Source organism: Apodemus sylvaticus, chromosome 20 (genome assembly GCF_947179515.1).
Source record: "Apodemus sylvaticus chromosome 20, mApoSyl1.1, whole genome shotgun sequence".
NCBI lineage: Eukaryota > Metazoa > Chordata > Mammalia > Rodentia > Muridae > Apodemus > Apodemus sylvaticus.
In genome coordinates this window covers 26,783,338-26,802,548 of record NC_067491.1, presented here as the reverse complement: position 1 = coordinate 26,802,548, position 19,211 = coordinate 26,783,338, and the positions used below count along the sequence as shown (strand labels likewise).

The window sequence follows — 19,211 nt, the reverse complement described above, 5'->3', positions numbered from 1 at the left end:
TGGGGTGAAAAGTACTACTCAAACCAGAGTATCTCATTCCTGGCATGACTGACATTGTGTCAACTGGCATTATGAGGATATAATTGAAAAGCTGACAAAAGGAGAAGAGAAGAGAAGAGAAGAGAAGAGAAGAGAAGAGAAGAGAAGAGAAGAGAAGAGAAAAGTTGTAGTTTTGAGAAATTTTCTAGGGACAAGATTATCAGATGATTTCTCTGTTATGAAGACCTATTATATTATTATATTAATTATATTATATTATATTATATTATATTAATTATATTATATTATATTATATTTATTATATTATATGAGTGTCTTAGTCAGGGTTTCTATTCCTGCACAAACATCATGACCAAGAAGCAAGTTGGGGAAGAAAGGGTTTATTGAGCTTACACTTCCACGTTGCAGTTCATCACTAAAGGAAGTCAGGACTGGAACTCAAGCAGGTCAGGAAGCAGGAGCTGATGCAGAGGCTAAGGAGGGATGTTTCTTACTGGCTTGCTTCCCCTGGCTTGCTCAGCCTGCTCTCTTATAGAACCCAAAAGCACCAGCCCAAAGGTAGTACCACCCACAAGGGCCCTCCCCCTTGATCACTAATTAAGAAAATGCCTCACAGCTGGATCTCATGGAGGCACTTCCCCAACTAAAACTCCTTTCTCTGTGATAACTCCAGCCTGTGTCAAGTTGTCCCACAAAACTAGCCAGTACAATGAGACTATATATTTAAAGAACCAAATACCCTTTTATTTAGAATATCATCAAGAAACCAAGACTTTAAGCAAGATTATAGTCAGATATGAATAGTAGAAAAAATAGTCTTTTCAAAGAATATTTCAAACATCATTTTCCTTAAAAGGGTTATTAACTTTAAAAAAGACTTGTACTAAAGACTATCAATTCATGATTTATTGTATTTACTGAACATTTAATAACTGTTATAGTCATACAATCACACTAAGATAATAGATAAAAGCTCTAGAGACAGTTTTGGGGATGAAGTGTCTGACTTGCATGTACAAGTACCAGATTTTAGATCCCCAGAGTCCACATTAAAAGCTTAACAGGTATGATGGTAGCCTGTAATCCCAATCTGTGGAGGAAACTGAACAGCTACAATAGGCAAAATTGGCTGGCTCTGAACTCAGCAAGAGACCCTACCACAATAAATAAAGCAGACAGTGATGGAGAGAAACATTCCAGCCTCCAATGCACCTGGACACAAGTGCATCCTCGCCTGTATAACTGTGCACATCACACAGGTAAACATGCATGAGATGCTGCACACACATACACAGGAAAATTAAAATTATAGAAAAATTAAAGTATGAAATCTTACCTAAAGTTTTAACAGGGTCAGAGTACTCAGAGTCAGTAAATTGTCCCCTGACATTTGTGGCTCTAAATTTAAACCTATAAAAAAAAAGATTTATTCTAAGGTATTTTGTAGATAATAGTTAACAGTATTATCTCCTGATTTCTTTATGAACATGTTGTTGCTTTGCATAGAAAGTCTACTGATTTGGGGGTGCTAAATTTTGTACCCTGATACTTTGATGATGTTTTTAAGCTGTTTATCAGTTATGGAAGTTTTCTGATGGAGTATTAAAGGGTACAATTGCAGTATATAAAAATTAGGATACTTTGACATTTTCCTTTTTATATTTATCCCCTTTATGTCATTAACTTGTCTTTTTTTTTTTTTTTAATTTATTCAGTTTAAATCCTGTTCACTGCCCCGCTCCAGGTTACCTCTTTGGAGAATCTTTCTCTGCTCCAGGTAACCTCCTTGCAGAATACTTCCACAATCCATCCCTTCCCTTTCTATTACTCTAGATAAGACATCAAATATTAGAATATTAGGTTGAATAGCTATGGAGAGAGTGGACAACCTGTCATGTTGCTAATATGAATGGAAATGCATTGAGGTTTTATTTTATTTTTGATGATATTGACTATGTACTTCCTGTATATTTCTTTTATTATGTTAAAGTATGGCTCTTGTATACCTACTTCACTGGGGTTTTATCATGAGTGGATATTTTATTTTGCCAAAAGCCTTTTTGTCCTAACCAATGAAGAGACAATGTGGTTTCTGTTTTTGAGACTATTTATGTGATAAGCTACATTTATTGCTTAAAATATATTGAACTATCCCTGTATCTTGAAGATGAAGCTTATTTGATTAGGGAGAATAATTTTTGATGTGTTCTTGAACTCTTTTAAAGTATTTTATTGAGAACATTTGTGTCAATATTTGTCAAAGATATTGGCCTATAATTATAAAAGAAAAACATTTTAATGGCCTATTATCTTTTGCAAATATTTTAACAAATACTTATGAAAAATAATAGTTTTTTTCAAGAAAAATAAAGTTACAAGACATGAATTTAGGACTAAGTTACCATGAGGAAAAATCTATAATCTATATCAAGTAAATAATATATTGCTCCCTGTCTCATTGAATTTGATGGTACAGTGAGTAGAATTTTGACCAAAATCATGAACCAGCAGTATTTGAGAAACATTAAGCAGAGAGTTTTACGCATATATTATCTAGATAAAGTCATTTAGTATTAACAATTTCATGATACTATAACAAATTTAAAGCATGATAACTTCTGTAGCTTATTTTTAGAAATATTACAGAATCAAATGACTAGAATTATATAAAATTGTCTTGTTCACATAAATACAAGTTAGAAACACTGCTTCTTATTTCATTATGTACCAAGTTGCATGAAGAATCAAGGTTAAGATAATTCTCTTCTAAATTGTAGCCTTATTTTATGGCATTATTTCTACTATTAAATAGAAAACATTAACAAGCAGTTCAATAAAATTCAATAAAGCACTCATTCAGATATTTGATGGGATAAAAGACAGAGCTACTGGTATTAGCATCTTAAAAGAAAACTTTAACTGATAGACAGCAAAACTGTTTCTGAAAGTCTGTATGTCATTGCCTGTAGTAAAAAAGAAAAGCAAAATACTGAGTTCCAACATGTCAACCAATGTTCATTTTAGAAATAACTAAGTTCTCCCACCATTTATGCTTTCCAGTGCCATTCCTTTTTATATTGTCTTTAAACAATTTATCACATCAGTTCACACTTTCTTTCAAGATTGTATGCCTTTCCCGTAACAGTTTGTCTGTTAAATGAATGAATAATACTTTACCTGTCTCTCCATTTCCAGTGTTTAAACAACCCTCTATCCATAGGATGTATTGTTTGCTCACCAGAAAGATGGAAGGATAGATTGATGAATAGGTGGCAATATACTAACAAACTTGTACTCTAGTGCATGCTTGACATAAAACATACTTACAAATACTGCTTTTTGGGTTTCAGAGGTCCATTGCAAATTTTCTCCTCATTTCCAGGGATCATACAGGCATTATCGGCACCTATCACATAGATTTCTTCATTACCGCTGAACTTCGTCTTTCCCTCTATACACGGGGGATTAGGGAATCCTTCGTTTGTAAAATAAGGCCTTGCTTTGTTAAAATATGCATCATACCACTTTGTCACATTTCCATCTTGCTGAGCTAGTAGAGGGGGAAATGAACACCTATCACAATCACACCAAAGGTATCTTCACATCAATGCAGCACTTGGTGAATCCATCATGAACTCTAGAAGCATCAACAGTCATGCTATGAGCCACCAGGACAATTCAGCATATGAAACTGGACGCAGGCATTTGTCTTGTGGGGGCTGATGTATTAGGTAGACCAGCAGTTCTTAACTTTTGGGTTGTGACTCATTTACTGGGGTCACATATCAGATGTCCTGCATAGATGTTTATATTACAATTTATAATAGTAGCAAAATCACATTTATGAAGGAAGTAGCAATGAAATAATTCTATGGATGGGGGGAGAGTAACCACACCAGGAGGAACTGTATTAAAAGGTCACAGCATTATGAAGGTTGAGAATCACTGAGATAGACAAAAAGCATACTTCAGCTAGATGTCACTAATATGTACCAAGAAGCTATCAAGACTCTCTCTTCCCCAAACCAAAGCAATTCAACCAGCTTATACAATAAATAGATTATAAATCTTAATTAGGACTTTCCTCACTTGAATATAATATTTTAGACATAAGTTATTACTATAATTACTGGTAATATTAATATTCTTTGGATAATCTTAAATTGTCTTAAAATCATGAGTCAACTTTACTTGCTAATTTTGAGTAAAACTTTCATAGCATTCAGAAATTCACATTTCACAATCTTCTGATGGAGAGTGAAATCTGAGGTACCTCCTGTTTCTGCTACAAGAACTTGGACATTTCTGATTGGCCCATGGTCATCATTGTAGTAGCATATTGGCATTCTGATTGTAATCGTTGTTGACGTCACAAGCAGTTTTCCCGTGGCATCACGAATAGGAATTGGCTTGGTTTTTGGTCGTGCTGGAGCTATAAATAGTAAAATATGAGTATATAATTTTTATCTGAGCATAAAAATTAAAGTTCAGAGTTATATTTCATGTAGGTAACAGATAAAGTGATGGCACATGGAAGTATCAAACCAGTTGTGTTTGTGTACAACAGATATATAATTATTATGTAATAATTAATATTTCATGAAGGTATAATTATGTATTTACGAACTGCCTAAGAAATTGAAGCCCACATGCTACTTTTACACATGTGACTCTTCTTTATGTGTTGAAAGTACTCAATTTATTGCTTTTGCAAATAACCTTCAAAAATTATTTATACCTCACTAACATTTTTCAATGATTTATCTATTAATGTCTTTTATGTATATTAGGGCTGTCTTCATTCCCACCAAAAGAAGGCATCAGATCCCATTACTGATATTTGTGAGCCACCATGTGGGTGCTGGGAATTGAACCCAGGACCCTGGAAGATCAAACAAGTACTCTTAACTGCTAAACCATTTCTCCAGTCTACTAACATTTTTTTGCTTGTTTTATTTTATTGGCCATTTGAGCTACTATTCCAGTCATCGCAGCAGCATCCCACTGTTCTCCATGCCAACTGCCTGGGTGGTGGTCTCCCTTATTTTTGTTAATGTTCACATTAGAAGATAGAGCTTCATAGACCCATATAAAACAGACTTCTTGCTGTTGAGTCTCCTAATATTGATACAGAATGCATTAGAATTTCCCTGTTTATTGGTTTCTTGTGTGAGTCTTCCCCAGACAGAGGTACAGTGCTAACTTATGCTTTTTAATGACTACAGTATGTGGTACAGATGCATAATATTTCTTCAGCAGCCTGTCCAAACATGAGAATTTATGTTCCTTATAGTGTTCAGCATTTTCTGTAGTCATTAACTTCATTCAACTTTGTTTGCATTTCAATTTCAATAGAAGAGATTGCAAGCTGTAGAGTGTAAAAAGTGTGCATTTTATGTGTGCATGGAGGTGTCATATGTATAACCCATGTGTGTAGGTATACACATGTGCAGGTGTGTATGCACGAACGTGTGATTCATAAGGCAGCCTGAACTTGATGTTGCATGTCTTTCTTGATTATTCTTAACTTTATTTCACTCAAAACAGAAAGACCTCAACTAATCTAGTTTGCCAACTTGACCCAGAGATTGTCTACCTCTACCCCCAGAGAGCTGGATTACAGACAGCTACCATGCCTGTTTGAGTTCTACATGAGAACTGGGAGCTTGATCTCTGGTCATCACATTTGTGTGGCAAAGAATTTATGCAACAATCTATCCCTCTAGTCCATCAGATATACATTTTTAACATTAGTAGATACTTTTAGAATAATTTCTAAGATACCATTAATATTTCATATCTTGCCACAAACAAATACAAATCATCTCCTAGCCAGTATTTTTCAGGGCTTCTGCTGGTTTCATTTCTACTTATAGCTGTTTGTATGTTACATGTGTCTATACATGAACATATGTATTTCTCATTTGAAAGCTACTTACTGAAATGTCAATCTGAGAAAACAAAGAATCTTTCAACAGTGACACAAAATTTGCAATGTTGTTTTCTTTAAATAGAGGAGGAATAGGGCAACGGGAATAAAAGGCGAATATCAGGGTTGGAACCAAACCTTTTTGACTTGAGTCTGATGCATTCCTTCTTATGCATCAGATGTAAGAACCAGCCTTGTAGTTGATACGTCACTATGGTATTCTGACAAGTAGGGGCTGGAACAGGATTTGATATGTATAAGGTTTCTAGAGTTAAAACCTGTCAGGAATGAAGAAGCAAAGAGCAGGAGTAGAGGGCAAGAGCCTTCGGATGCAAATGCCTGGCATAGCAGTCACAAAATGGAGAGTGGGAAGGGCTTAGGAGAGTGGGAAGGGCTTAGGAGAGTGGGAAGGGCTTAGGAGAGTGGGAAGGGCTTAGGAGAGTGGGAAGGGCTTAGGAGAGTGGGAAAGGCTTAGGAGAGTGGGAAGGGCTTAGGAGAGAGGGAAGGGCTTAGGAGAGTGGGAAGGGCTTAGGAGAGTGGGAAGGGCTTAGGAGAGTGGGAAAGGCTTAGGAGAGTGGGAAGGGCTTAGGAGAGTGGGAAGGGCTTAGGAGAGAGGGGAGGGCTTAGGAGAGAGGGAAGGGCTTAGGAGAGTGGGAAAGGCTTAGGAGAGTGGGAAGGGCTTAGGAGAGTGGGAAGGGCTTAGGAGAGTGGGAAGGGCTTAGGAGAGTGGGAAGGGCTTAGGAGAGTGGGAAGGGCTTAGGAGAGTGGGAAGGGCTTAGGAGAGTGGGAAGGGCTTAGGAGAGTGGGAAGGGCTTAGTAAGAAGAGGATTGAGGCTTTTTCTGTTCTGAACCCTCAAAGAGGCTGCTAAGAGTCCAGAAGAGCACATCTGAGTAAACCCATTATTGGGTGCCACAATCTAACTGTACACTAACTGTCGGATGAAAAGCCAGCCAGGCTTCTTCTTATTCAATAAACTGTGTAGCTAAGAGACTCACACATGGCAGCAAAGAGACGTTATCTCTCTGGGCTCAGCCACAGCCTCCATGCTCTCTCTATAAGAGCAAGAGTGGAGGTCAGAGGCATTGTGGCATGGATATGGGTGAAGCATGTAAAATGAGAAAGCATAAAGATACTGTGTATATTACACTTGTATATATGTACATCTATACCAAGTAAAGAAAAAGAAATTCAAATGGCATGGACCCATTTCTCCTTTGTGCATTCTGACGTCAGTTTGTGAAAAAAATTACAGTTGCAACAATGTATGAGTTTGTATATTTCAAGATATATAATTACAAACTTAAAAATTAATATGTATATTAATATATGTATATGTGCCTGCAAGTGTGTATGTGCACTGTGTTCATGCAGGGACCTGTAGAATCAAAATAAGGGTCCTGGGATCCAGAACTGGAGTATACAGGTCATTGTCTGCCTATGAAACAGGGGGCTGAGGTCTGAACCCAGGATCTCTAAAAGCTAGTGCTTTTAACCCGTGAGCCACCCCTCCAGGAATTTATTAAATGAAATAAATAATGCTTATAAATAAAAATCCACCTATTCTGATTAGTCACTAATAAAAGGATAAATTGTAAAATTGCCTCTGACAATGATTTCATATTCTTGATAGTTTAACAATTTTTTTCAGGCACTGTTTAAAGGAGTTTTCAAGGGGAAATCATTTGCAATGTAAATAAAAAATATTTTATAATATTTAAAATAAAAGATGAAATTATTAATGAATGACAAAAAAAAGGTGTGCATTCTTAGTCCTCACACTTAGGTAGGAGCTAACACTGCCTGCACTTTCTAGACATATGCATGTTGAGAAAGTTTTCCAAAGTCAAAAGACCAAAGCCAGGATTCAGTCTCAAGAGTTATCCAAACAGCCTGAAAGGCTCAGGTGCCAGCAACTGTTCTCTACTGCCCTTTCCTAAGAGAGTGACACATTATTCTTTCCTTTTCTTTATACAACCACTCTGGAAATCAGTTTGGCGCTTTCTCAGAAAATTAGACATTGTATTACCTGAGGACCCAGCTATACCACTCCTGGGCATATACCCAGAAGATGTTCCAATATGTAATAAGAACACATGCTCCACTGTTTTCATAGCAGCCTTATTTATAATAGCCTGAAGCTGAAAATAACCCAGATGTCCTTCAACAGAGGTACAGATACAGAAAATATGGTACATGTACACAGCTATTAAAAACAATGAATTCATGAAATTTTTAGACAAATGGATAGAAATTGAAAGTGTCATCCTGAGTGAGGTAACCCAGTCACAGGGGAACACACATGATATGTATGCCCTCTTAGCCCAAAAGCTCAGAATAAACAAGATACAATTCACAGACAACATTAAGCTCAAAAAGAAAGACCAAAGTGTGGGTGCTTTGGTTTTTCTGAGAAAAGGAACAAAATACTCACAGGAGCAATTATGGAGACAAAGTATGGGGCAGAGACTGAAGGAAAGGTCATCCAGAGACTGTCCTGCCTGGGAAACAGTCACCAAACCCCAACACTATCATGGATGCCAAGACGTTCTTGCCAAAAGGAGCCTGATATGGCTGCCTCCTGAGGGCCCCTGCCAGAGTCTTACAGATCAGAGGCAGATGCTAACGGCCAACCATTGGACTGAGCACAGGTCCCCAATTGAGGAGTTGAAGGGAGGACTGGAGGAGCTGAAGGGGTTTTCACCCTCATAGGAAAAAAAGAACGTGGTGGCCAATTAGACTCCCCAGGGTTCCCAGGGACTAAGCCATCAACCAAGGAGTACAAATGGTTCCAGCCACATTTGTGGCAGAGGAATACCTTGTTGGCACTGGTGAGAGGAGAGATCCTTGGTCCCATGAAGACTGGATAGATGCCCCAGCATGGGGAAATCGAGGGGGACATAGGTAGGAGTGGGTTGGGTAGAGGGACGTCCTCCTGCAGGCAAGATGAGGGAGGATGGGTTGGGGGAGGGGTTTCTGAGAGTGGGTGAAACTGGGAAAGGGGCATAACATTTGAAATGTAAATGAAGAATATACTCAATTAAAAGAAAAAAAAAGACATACTTATTGGGATTCTGCTACAGGTAGCCTGAGACAAATATTTAAAGTTTTCTGTTGTTGCTTTCTTTTCTTCTCTCTTCCTTTTACTCCCCAACCATCCTTCCCCAAGTTAAGATTCTCCCCCAATCCGCCCCTTCCCTCCTGAACCTCCACATCCACTTTTCTGTTTCCCTTCAGGAAAGAGCAATGCTCCCAGGGACATCAACGAAACACAGGATATTAAGATACAATAAGACCAGGCACAGACCCTTATAACAAGGCTGGACAAGGACTTTCTTAAACATCTTGGGATCTTTTGATTTCTTTCATTTTTAGTACTCCCCTATGTGATTGAGGTATTACAAGAAAATACTTGATTTTAATATCTGGACAGGCAGTTTACTGGTCAAATGGACTTCAATTCCTCTTTAGGGTTTCGTGGTCATTTGCAAGAATAGAATTTTACTAAAATATCTGCCAGAATAGGGAAATGATAGATGGAGTTTAGAGTTAAAAAATACAAGGATGGTTGTATTTTGGAAATTTAATGGTAGTCACTGTATAAACACCCAAGCAAAATCAAACTTTTAGGACAGAGATCAGTTCAGGAGAACAGGCCTACTCAGCCTAGGTAGAGGTGATTTTAAAAAATAAGAAAAAGAAAAAGAAAAACCTCTCTTTCCAATCCAATGAAAATAAAGTTTAGGTGACAACCCTTAGGACAGGCATCCTCTTTAACAATAATTCAAGTCATCACTGAGTTGTTTAAACTATACATTTAATATACACATATTATTCCTTAATGTATGCATATCACACGCGTAAATGCCACATAAAGGTTAGCCTACCACATGTGATTCAGATTACAATCATCATCTGGTTAAGAAAACAACAATTTAATGGGAGGCAGCTCATTTATACCTTTAATATCCATGGTTATTCGCATCTGCACTTTTGGCCCGGCGCCAGCACTGTTGATAGCATAAACCTGGAACAAAGAAAGGTTTTATCACTACTGTGAGCTTTCTTGCAATGCATGTGTAAGTGAACACGATCGTAAACCATCTTTGAAATGATCTCTTTTCTACAAATGATTGTATGCTGCCTATTAATTATTTTCTCTCAAGCTAATTTAATATCATAGAGATCAGAAGAACATTAATAATCAAGAATTTCTTACAACTGATATTTTGGTACCTAGACCTAAGACGAAATGCTAGCTGACCCAAAAGTTTCCATCATCAAGACCAGGAAGGCTCTGCTGCCATTTGAATCTACAGGAGGAACAGAGTAGAAAACCGCCAGTCCTTACGCCACCTCTCCCTCGACAGTAACATCTGTTAGTTCTCTCTGTCGCCAGCATTTCGCCCTCCTTTAAATCCATATTCAAGATCTTCTTCTTGCTTCTTAGATGAAACCCAATTCCTCCTGCCTCCCCATTTTCCTGTATTAAATCATCCTCCTGAAAGTTGGCCTGTATGCCCCTTCTTCACCCCTGCCCCAAAGTATCTGATGCATAACCTGCATAATGCGGCATATACACATAAAACATTTCTGTTTGTGTACACAGAGGGTGATTTACACAAATGGGAATTCTTTCAATTAGCTTTGTGCTCAGGAAGCTGAAGAAACAGAGTCCTTGCCTTCACCTCACCTTACTTAGCTGAATAAAACAAAAACCACATCAGTGGCCCTACGTCCCTCCACTTAGTAAGCACAATTTGCCATTTGTAATATATTCTTTAGAATATTTATTTGTTAATGGACCATTTAATAATTTGGTAATACTTTTGTTGAATTAAACTATAATAATGTATATGATTGCTATATTGAATAGAGCAGTCCTGTGAAATGCAGTTAAAATAACCAAAAGAAAAATGTGGTGTCTTTTGTAACTTTTTAAAAGGGACTATTCAAATTAAGTGATGATTTTTTTTAATGATACAACTTTAAATTTAACTGTGCTGATGAGTAAAAAAGAAAAAATGGACAGGACTTTTAAAATAGCAATATACATAGAAGTTAATTGAAATGCTTTTTAAATATAAATATTCTTGATAAACTTCAATATCCTGAGATGTTTATATTGTAAGCTGAGAGCAGTTATATTTTTCTTTATAGATCAGATGTATTGTTTCATTTCTTATTTTGTCTTATTCTCAAAAGCCAAACTGATGCAGTGTTTCTCTTGATACCATCACTACAAATAAGTATTCCCCACAAAATGTTTTTCAAGAAGTTATCAGTGCTGTCTGCTGCTTTTCCCTTGTAAAAGCTGAGTCACACATTTCCAGACGCTTTCCAGATGGACACCAAAGATAGGATTTGAACTCAGGTTCAAATGCCAGTTCATCTTCTAATAGACACTTCATAAAAGTGGTCTGCTTGACGGGAATGGTAACAAGAACCCTACCCAGTAAGATACAAAATAGAAGCAAAGGATGTGCTTATGTAATGCTAACAATATCTTTATAACTAAGTTGATAATTACAAATAACTGCCGAGTTGGAAAGCTATTGTAGGGATTTTTATCTTGGATGCTACTAGTTTTTTGTTTTTGATTTTTTTTGAATCAAAACAATTTTGTTTATAATTCCTAAGGTATGACCAATGTAAGTATAGGATGAAATCATTTGGGTATCTGTTCACACATCTGAACTTGCACATTTTTTGCACGTCTTACATCCTTTGTAAAATTAAGGTTAACACATCAACAGGAAGAAAGGATTCAAAGGAACAGGATGACCTCATCCTGCCATTTTCTTCAAAATGAGCTTTTCCTATTTTCAATTATAGTTTTCTTTCAGGCAGCTGCAGCTCTGCACATCACTACTCTTCTGTGTTTAACCTGAATTTTCTCTTTTTATTCCCATGTACCTGTTTTTTTTTTCCTTCAGGGTCCTTAGTTAATAGCACTTGGTAGATTTTAGTAGGGAATAGGCTGGGATGTGGCATGCAATGGGTTGTACATTGGAGGGCTGACTTTGTAAACTGACTTAGGCCCTTAGCAAACAGTTACACGCTATGGCTGCTTACGCTGATGTTGTACGTGTGTCCACCCTTCAGGCCTTCTAACATTGCGATGACGGACGTGTCTGTCTTCTGGATAATACTGAGGTTATGAATCTGGACGGCAGTAGGATCGTCTTCTCGGTAAACCAATGCTTGGTACACCTGGATATTGCCATTCGGCTGAGAAGGCGGAAGGAACGTTAACTGAAACTTTGTTACTTCGTCCGGTATCTTCTGAAAGGTCATATTATTAGGTGGGTCCTTGGGCACTGAAAAAAAAATTGTTGGCAACTATGATTTTTAAATGTATTATCTCAATATAAAATATTTTTCCTTAAAATTTCTGATTTAAAAGACTATAGATACATACTATATAAATCATGCATTATGGACATTAGTAAAGTTATTGAGCGTCGACTTTATTTCCCAGAAACATTAGTGGTTTGTCTTGTACATCTGCTCTATGCTTACCCCTGAGCAGTAGATCGAGCCCCTCCCACTGCATCTCTGCCCACTGCATCTCAGCCCGGCTTCCACAGAACCATGCAGAATGTGCTTCCTTGACTTCCCCATCATTTTATTAAAAAAGAACCAGATTCAGAAGAAGTCATCCCAAGAGGATCAGAGCCCCATATAACCTTCACGGCGTTCCCGGTGGTTACACAGCTATGGCTTTATTCATTGCCAAGCCAGAGAAGAAGCATTGAGCCAATACTGTTTGAAAGACAGCAGGCCTTACTCTGATTTAATTGCCTTTTCATGGTTTTGTGTGTGATTTACTTTTACAGAATTATAAGACATGTATAGAATCCCCTAAACACCAAAATGGAAGAGATAACACCAGCCTATCACTTAAAGAAGCCCTCTCCTTCTATGCCCCTCTGTAATTGCAAGTGCTCCTTACCTCTGATGTCTTTTTATTCTCCGCCTAACAAAAGGGCCATGGATTTGAGGTTCACTAGGATTTATATGTATCAATACTTCATTTAAAGAAATTCTCTCTCTGTCTCTGTCTCTCTCTGAGTCTCTGTGTCTCGGTGTCTCTTTGTCTCTGTCTCTCTCTGTCTCTGTCTCTCTCTGAGTCTCTGTGTCTCTGTGTCTCTTTGTCTCTCATTCTCTAACTCTCTCTGTCTGTCTCTGTTTCTGTCTGTCTCACTTTTTCTTGGTCAGGGATCACATGGTTATCAGATGAACATGCAGAAGGCAGAGAACAGCTTGCAAGATTTTTGTCCTGGCTTTCCAACATGTGGGTCCCTGGGATGGAATTCCAGTCATGAGTCTTGGAGAGAGGTATCTATACCCTCTGAGTCATCTTCCCAACTGCAAAGTCTCCAGTCATAAGAGAAAAGAACAGCAGCCCTCTTTGTCACCAAGAAGTGTTTCATTTTGTAGCTTAACAGGAATTGTTTAACACAGAAAGACATCTGTGCTGCTTAGTTTATTTTTATTGCCAGTAAGACTGACATTATTCTCCATGAGTATATAAACATAAGTTTTTGATTCTTTATGATCATTGACAATTAATTGCTTGGCCATATGGGAAATACATGTTTCGTTAAATAAGAGACAGGCAAAATATTTTTTCCGTGTGTGTCTACACTACTTAATATTCCCAACTGGCAAGTGCCAGACCGCACTTTATATCTTTGTCATTATTTGGTATTACCTATAGTTTTTAAATTATTTTGCAACTCCGTTTCAGTAGATGAATAGTTACATGATAATGTGGATTTAATTTGCATTTACCTAAGGCTAAAAGTCTTGAAAATTTATCATACTGTGTGTTGATTTGCTAACCATACCTCCTGATGATGGGATGTCCCTTTATGTCTTCTGATGATTTTCTAGTTGGACTTTTTAATTGCTGAAATGTCTAATATTCTAGTTCATTTTTTTTTACCAAAATAAAAACACAGCAAGACAGCTGCACTCATGGACTCATACTAGTTGTGGTAGCATGTAAAGGCCTACGAAAGCCCAAGTCAGACCAACAGGAGATAAAGAGGACCAAGCCGGATAAAGAGGAGAGCAGGGCAAGAAATTCCACCCCTATCCAAGTCGCTATTGGCAACAGAGCTTTCAGGGGATCATCATTGATAGGATAAAAATAGAAAACTCTGGTAAGAGGGAACGAAGTATACTTGGGAAGAATTGGGCCAGGGGCAATGAATACTGTCAAAACTCATTGTATGGAATCCTTAAAGGATGAATTTAGAAATTTAAAGGAAAAGGTTTTTTTTTTTTCTTTTAGAAAACTCCTTTGAAAAAGAGAGCACTCAGGAAGGTGGGGTTAAACAGGCTATGATCAGAGCATGTGCATGTGAGCAGTTGTCACAACGACATCATCATTCTGTACAAGTAATACCCTGTGCTGATAAAATATTCCCTTATTAAAACAAAACAAACTGCCCACTATGTCACTATTTGTATCAAATTACAAATAAAATGATACATGAGAAAACATCATCTGAAGATCGTGGAGTTACTGTTCTTTGCAACACACCGTCAATTGAATTTGTACATTCTTGGGATCAGAATGATATGGGAACGTTCTCTTTTCAATTAAACTTTTCAGTGAGGAAGCCTTGACATGCGGTCTCACAGTGCGGACTCTAGCTTTGTTCACTTTATCCTTTCCTGGCAGATAGAATCACAGAGCACCTCTCAAAGGTGGAGATATAATTGTGAGTGAAAAAGACAAGCAGAAAATTACAGCATTTTTCAAAACATCCCATGTTAAGTAGAAAGTTTTATAGGTAAAATAAAGCTTAGTTTGGGTTAAACATATTTTTCTACTTGCTTTAACACATTTACATTACTTAAGAAGTATATCGTTTTATTTGGAGAATGTGTTTCTGTAAATTGAGGATTAGGCTTAAAGCTGGATAAAGCAAGGGTTTTTCTCAATGTTGGCAACAATTTCCTAGCCCCAAATTACCCACAGCTTTACATAATGAATTCTACTGACAGAGAGGGTTTTTTTTTTTCCTTTTTTAAAATAGTGCTGTTGATTATTTCCTAAGATAGCGTTCTCAACCTTTCTGGTGCTGCTACCTTTTAATACAGTTCCACATGTTGTGATGACTCCCAAGCGTAAAATTATTTCATTTGTACTTCATAATTGTAGTTGTGATACTGTTATGAATCATAAAGATGTGATGTGCTAGACTTATAATATGTAACCCCTGTGAATGGGGTCATGCCCCACAGGTTGAGAGCCACTGTCCTAGGGCAAGATGACACAAATATGATTTGTCCAGCAATGCTTTGTGGTTTACGCTTGAGTTTATTCGCCGAACCTTTCGTCACAGAGAAGTGTGAGGGGAAAAAAACGTGAAAGCAATGTATAGACAATCCCTTTGATAGTTGACGGTAAAAGAGAAACGAATGGAATCTCAGAATATGAGAAGAAAAGGTACTTTGCAAATAAGAGTTAAAACACTTTTCAGTACATATTAGAAAACAGCATAAGAAAGATATGTGCTGAAAAAAATATCTTTACCTCCTCTACGTACCTTAAAGATAGCAACAAACAGACCATAGCAACACACAACCTCATTATTATTTTCTGTGACATATCTGGTGGCAAAGAACATCAAGATTCTGAAGAAATTATGCAAGCAGGCCCTGGGGATTCTCCACATCCACTCCCTGCTCCTATCAGTGCTTTGGTTCATTCAGACTGCTCATAGACTAGAGGAAATCTGCATGGATTCTGATATTCATCAAATAATCACATAATATAGTGTGCTACTTGATTAAAAAAGCAATTATAATATATGTGAACTGGCTTTTAATACCAAATTACTTAATATTATTAGTCGGTTTCCACAACAAGTCAGAACAGAAATAATCAAAATGAAACACTGGATAAAATATTGTTAGCTGAAGACATTGAGAAAAATTATCTGTTAGGCACAGTAATTCAGTTTCTAAAACAGTTGATAAAGTATAAAGAAATGAAGTGTGGTGCATTTAATTAGTTTACATTATTTATGAGGACTGAATATTCTATACATTGTCTCAAAGGTGTAAGCCAACTTTAGTTTGTCAATTGCACTGTCATTGAATTTGTTTGTTTTTAAAATTATGTTCTATCAACGTCTCATAGCACACATCTTTTCTTGAGAAGAGTATGGAAAACTGTAAGAAAAACCGACGGCCAGGTCTCAGCTGGTGGTTAGGAATGGTGAAGTACGCTCCTTACCTGACTCTAAAGTCGTAATTATCACTTCTGCACTTGACTTCCCTTCTGTGTATGCCCCACTAACATTTCCAACAAAGGCCGTGATCACCACAGAATACCTTGTGAATACTTCTAAGTCATTAATCTCTGTGGTTTTGTTTTCTTCATTTGACTTCACAAAGGAAATATTAAATTCATCATTGTCTACCTATGGGGAAAAAGTAGTCAGGAATTAAGGAAGATAACAATTCAAAGCTAAGGCATACTAATCTGGTTACTATTTAGTCATTTACTTTGAAGTCAAATTTTTCTGAGAAATCCAAAGTACTATAGCAATGAATTCATTCATAATTATTTTAATAGTTGAAATCAGAGAATGTAATCAACTCATGATGAACCAACCTATCAAATGAATAAGCAAAAGTCACTTTTGGAGTCAATAAAACTGTTTTCTTCTTCAACAGTTGATGGAAGAAAACATATAGGTTTGAGTGCCCAATGTCCCAACATTCAAATTCCAAACTGGCCAATTAATTCCACTTGGTAAGCTATTTATGCTGTCTTACTTTCTACTAGGGTGATGATATTGAGTTATACTGCCTTTTTGAGAATTTATAAATAAGAGATCTTAAGTAGTTGGGGTGGAGATTTTGATATATTTTGAAATAACTCTAAAAATTATGCTTTGTAACACAATTCAGAAGATAGTAATATTTAAATTATATTTATGCACTTTCTAACTAAATCATAATTTAGTTAGAACTTATGAAAAAAATTTCTAATTATGAAATTAGAAAAAATGAATGAGAGGACAATTTCATTTTGAAATGTACACTGATATATTCTGCTATTTTAATTTTTTTCTAATTTTTATTTGATATTTTTTATCTTTGAGAGTTCTCCCTGGCCTTCCTTCCCTCTATACCCTTCCACAATCCTTCCCCACTCTCCAGATTCTTTCTTCTTCAGCCTTTTTTTGTCATTAATTTTTATTGCATACATAATCACTTAAAAATTCTGGTCATAATTACAGATCAAAAAGCTTCTAACCTACCACTGTTGGATGTAACAATGGTTATAGACACAACTCACTATAAATATAGCCAAAACTCTTTTACAAAAATGAGTATCCTTAGGTATATTAATTGTGACTACATGTTTTGTTCAAATATAGTTTGTCTTGGGTGGAAAATGTTTCCATTATTCTAGACATTAAACATGACTCAGGTTTTAGTATTAAATAGAAGGATAGAAGGCATTGTATGTAAGTGCTCGTAATCCAGGCATGGGAACCTTAGCTAGGTTCCCTAGCATCTATATAAAATCATGGAGGACCAGCCATATCTGTTATCCCAACACTAAGGTAGGAGAACAAAAAGATGCAGATCTTTACAGTCCATCTGGCAACCACTTAGAAAACTATAAGTTATAAGTTCAGTGAGAGATCCTGTTTCAAAACATAAGGTGGAGGATGACTGAAGACACCAATGCTGACCTATGACCTCCACAAGTGTGTACACATGTGCATACACACACACACACACACACACACACCATGTTTGCACATAAGAAGTTTAGAAGTGTTTTTCCTGACACAAACATGAGAAAATGAATGACCCTTCAAGGCATATTAGTTACAGGTAACTACTAAGCATCACAGGTTTTGTATATGGTTAGCATTATGAAGATAATTTTTAACTTGTCCATCCTTTGAAACACTGAGAAATGACTTTGGAATTACGCAATTGAATCTTTAAACTTTGGATTGTATGGGGCTTTTAACTTAAAGAAGATGTTGCTTGCTGTAAGAAACACACTAAACAGCTAGTAAATAACCAGAATTGCAGTAAAAAAAACCTCATTTGTTAACACAAAGTATTAGAGAGAGGTAGGACACTTCTCTAAAATGGAAAAAAAAAAAAACTCTCAGCATATGGATTCTATTCATTTAGCACAATACCCTTGGTACAAAATATGTGAGTGCTTAATTCGTTGTCAAAACTTAAATTCCTATAAAATGCAGATTTTGAATTTTTCCTCATGATTAGGGTCTTATTCATGCTGCAGAACAACCATCTAGGGATAATGAACAGTCAGTCCCTGGAAGGGAGGATGAGGGGCCCAGGAATCACTCTTTTCTGCTTTGTGTTGCTTCCCTGATAACTTCACAGTCAATTCTAACACGAGGTAGATATTCCAGACTTCAGGTGACTCCCTCAAGTTCCAGAGCTACCCGGCAACTGAGATAAAATTTGGCTCTAACAACGAGATCACAAAATCATCCTGAAACTTTTTCATTTTCTTTTCTTTAATCATAGCCAAATTCCAATGCTAATTTCTTTCTTTCATGAAGAATCATTCACAATTATCTTTCAATAATTTGCATTAAATACATATTGCCAGAGCATTTGTGTTATTTATCTTTATCTGCTAATGTACTAAGAGCTTCACAACTATACTCTAAAGACCAAGCAAGAACTGAAGAATGTATGGGAAAAGGCAATAAAATCAGATTTGTTTTTAATGATAGCAGGGCTTTTGAGACAGAAGCATCTCCTTTAAAAAAGTCATATATTTTCCTGTCCCACGGTTAGTGTCATCTGGCACTAGAACATACGTTATTTTATTATATGGCCTTTTCTCCTGTGAGCCCTGCACATGAACACAGTCCTGTTAATGCAGCTGCATGGGAAAGATTCACTCCCGGGCTCCAGCTTATCTCTACACTGGATTCACTGCGCCCTTCTCAGATCTATTCCTCCTTGTAGCTTTCCAAGTAGTACATCTTAAGATCCTCTTGATCCATCTTCATACTCACCACCATGAGCACTAGGAGAGTTTTCAGAGCCAAATAACCCTATTAAAAATGGGGTACAGAGCTAAACAAAGAATTTTCACCTGAGGAATATCAAATGGCTAAGAAGCACCTAAATAAATGTTCAACATCCTTAGTCATCAGGGAAATGCAAATCAAAACAACCCTGAGATGTCACCTCATACCAGTCAGAATGGCTAAGATTAAAAACTCAGGAGACAGCAGGTGTTGG

At 36.8% G+C, this 19,211-nt stretch overlaps 1 protein-coding gene across 1 annotated transcript in view; it reads right to left on the bottom strand.

The window, feature by feature from the left end:
• The window catches only part of Ptprq (protein tyrosine phosphatase receptor type Q), a 205,250-nt gene that overhangs the window by 48,046 nt on the left and 137,993 nt on the right, over positions 1-19,211 (bottom strand). The window contains exons 28-33 of the mRNA XM_052165264.1: positions 16,186-16,372; positions 12,003-12,247; positions 9,888-9,954; positions 4,274-4,432; positions 3,328-3,550; positions 1,337-1,410 (exon numbers count right to left, since the gene is read on the bottom strand). Coding sequence (XP_052021224.1) covers positions 1,337-1,410; positions 3,328-3,550; positions 4,274-4,432; positions 9,888-9,954; positions 12,003-12,247; positions 16,186-16,372 — 955 coding nt within the window. The remainder of the gene's footprint in view (positions 1-1,336; positions 1,411-3,327; positions 3,551-4,273; positions 4,433-9,887; positions 9,955-12,002; positions 12,248-16,185; positions 16,373-19,211) is intronic.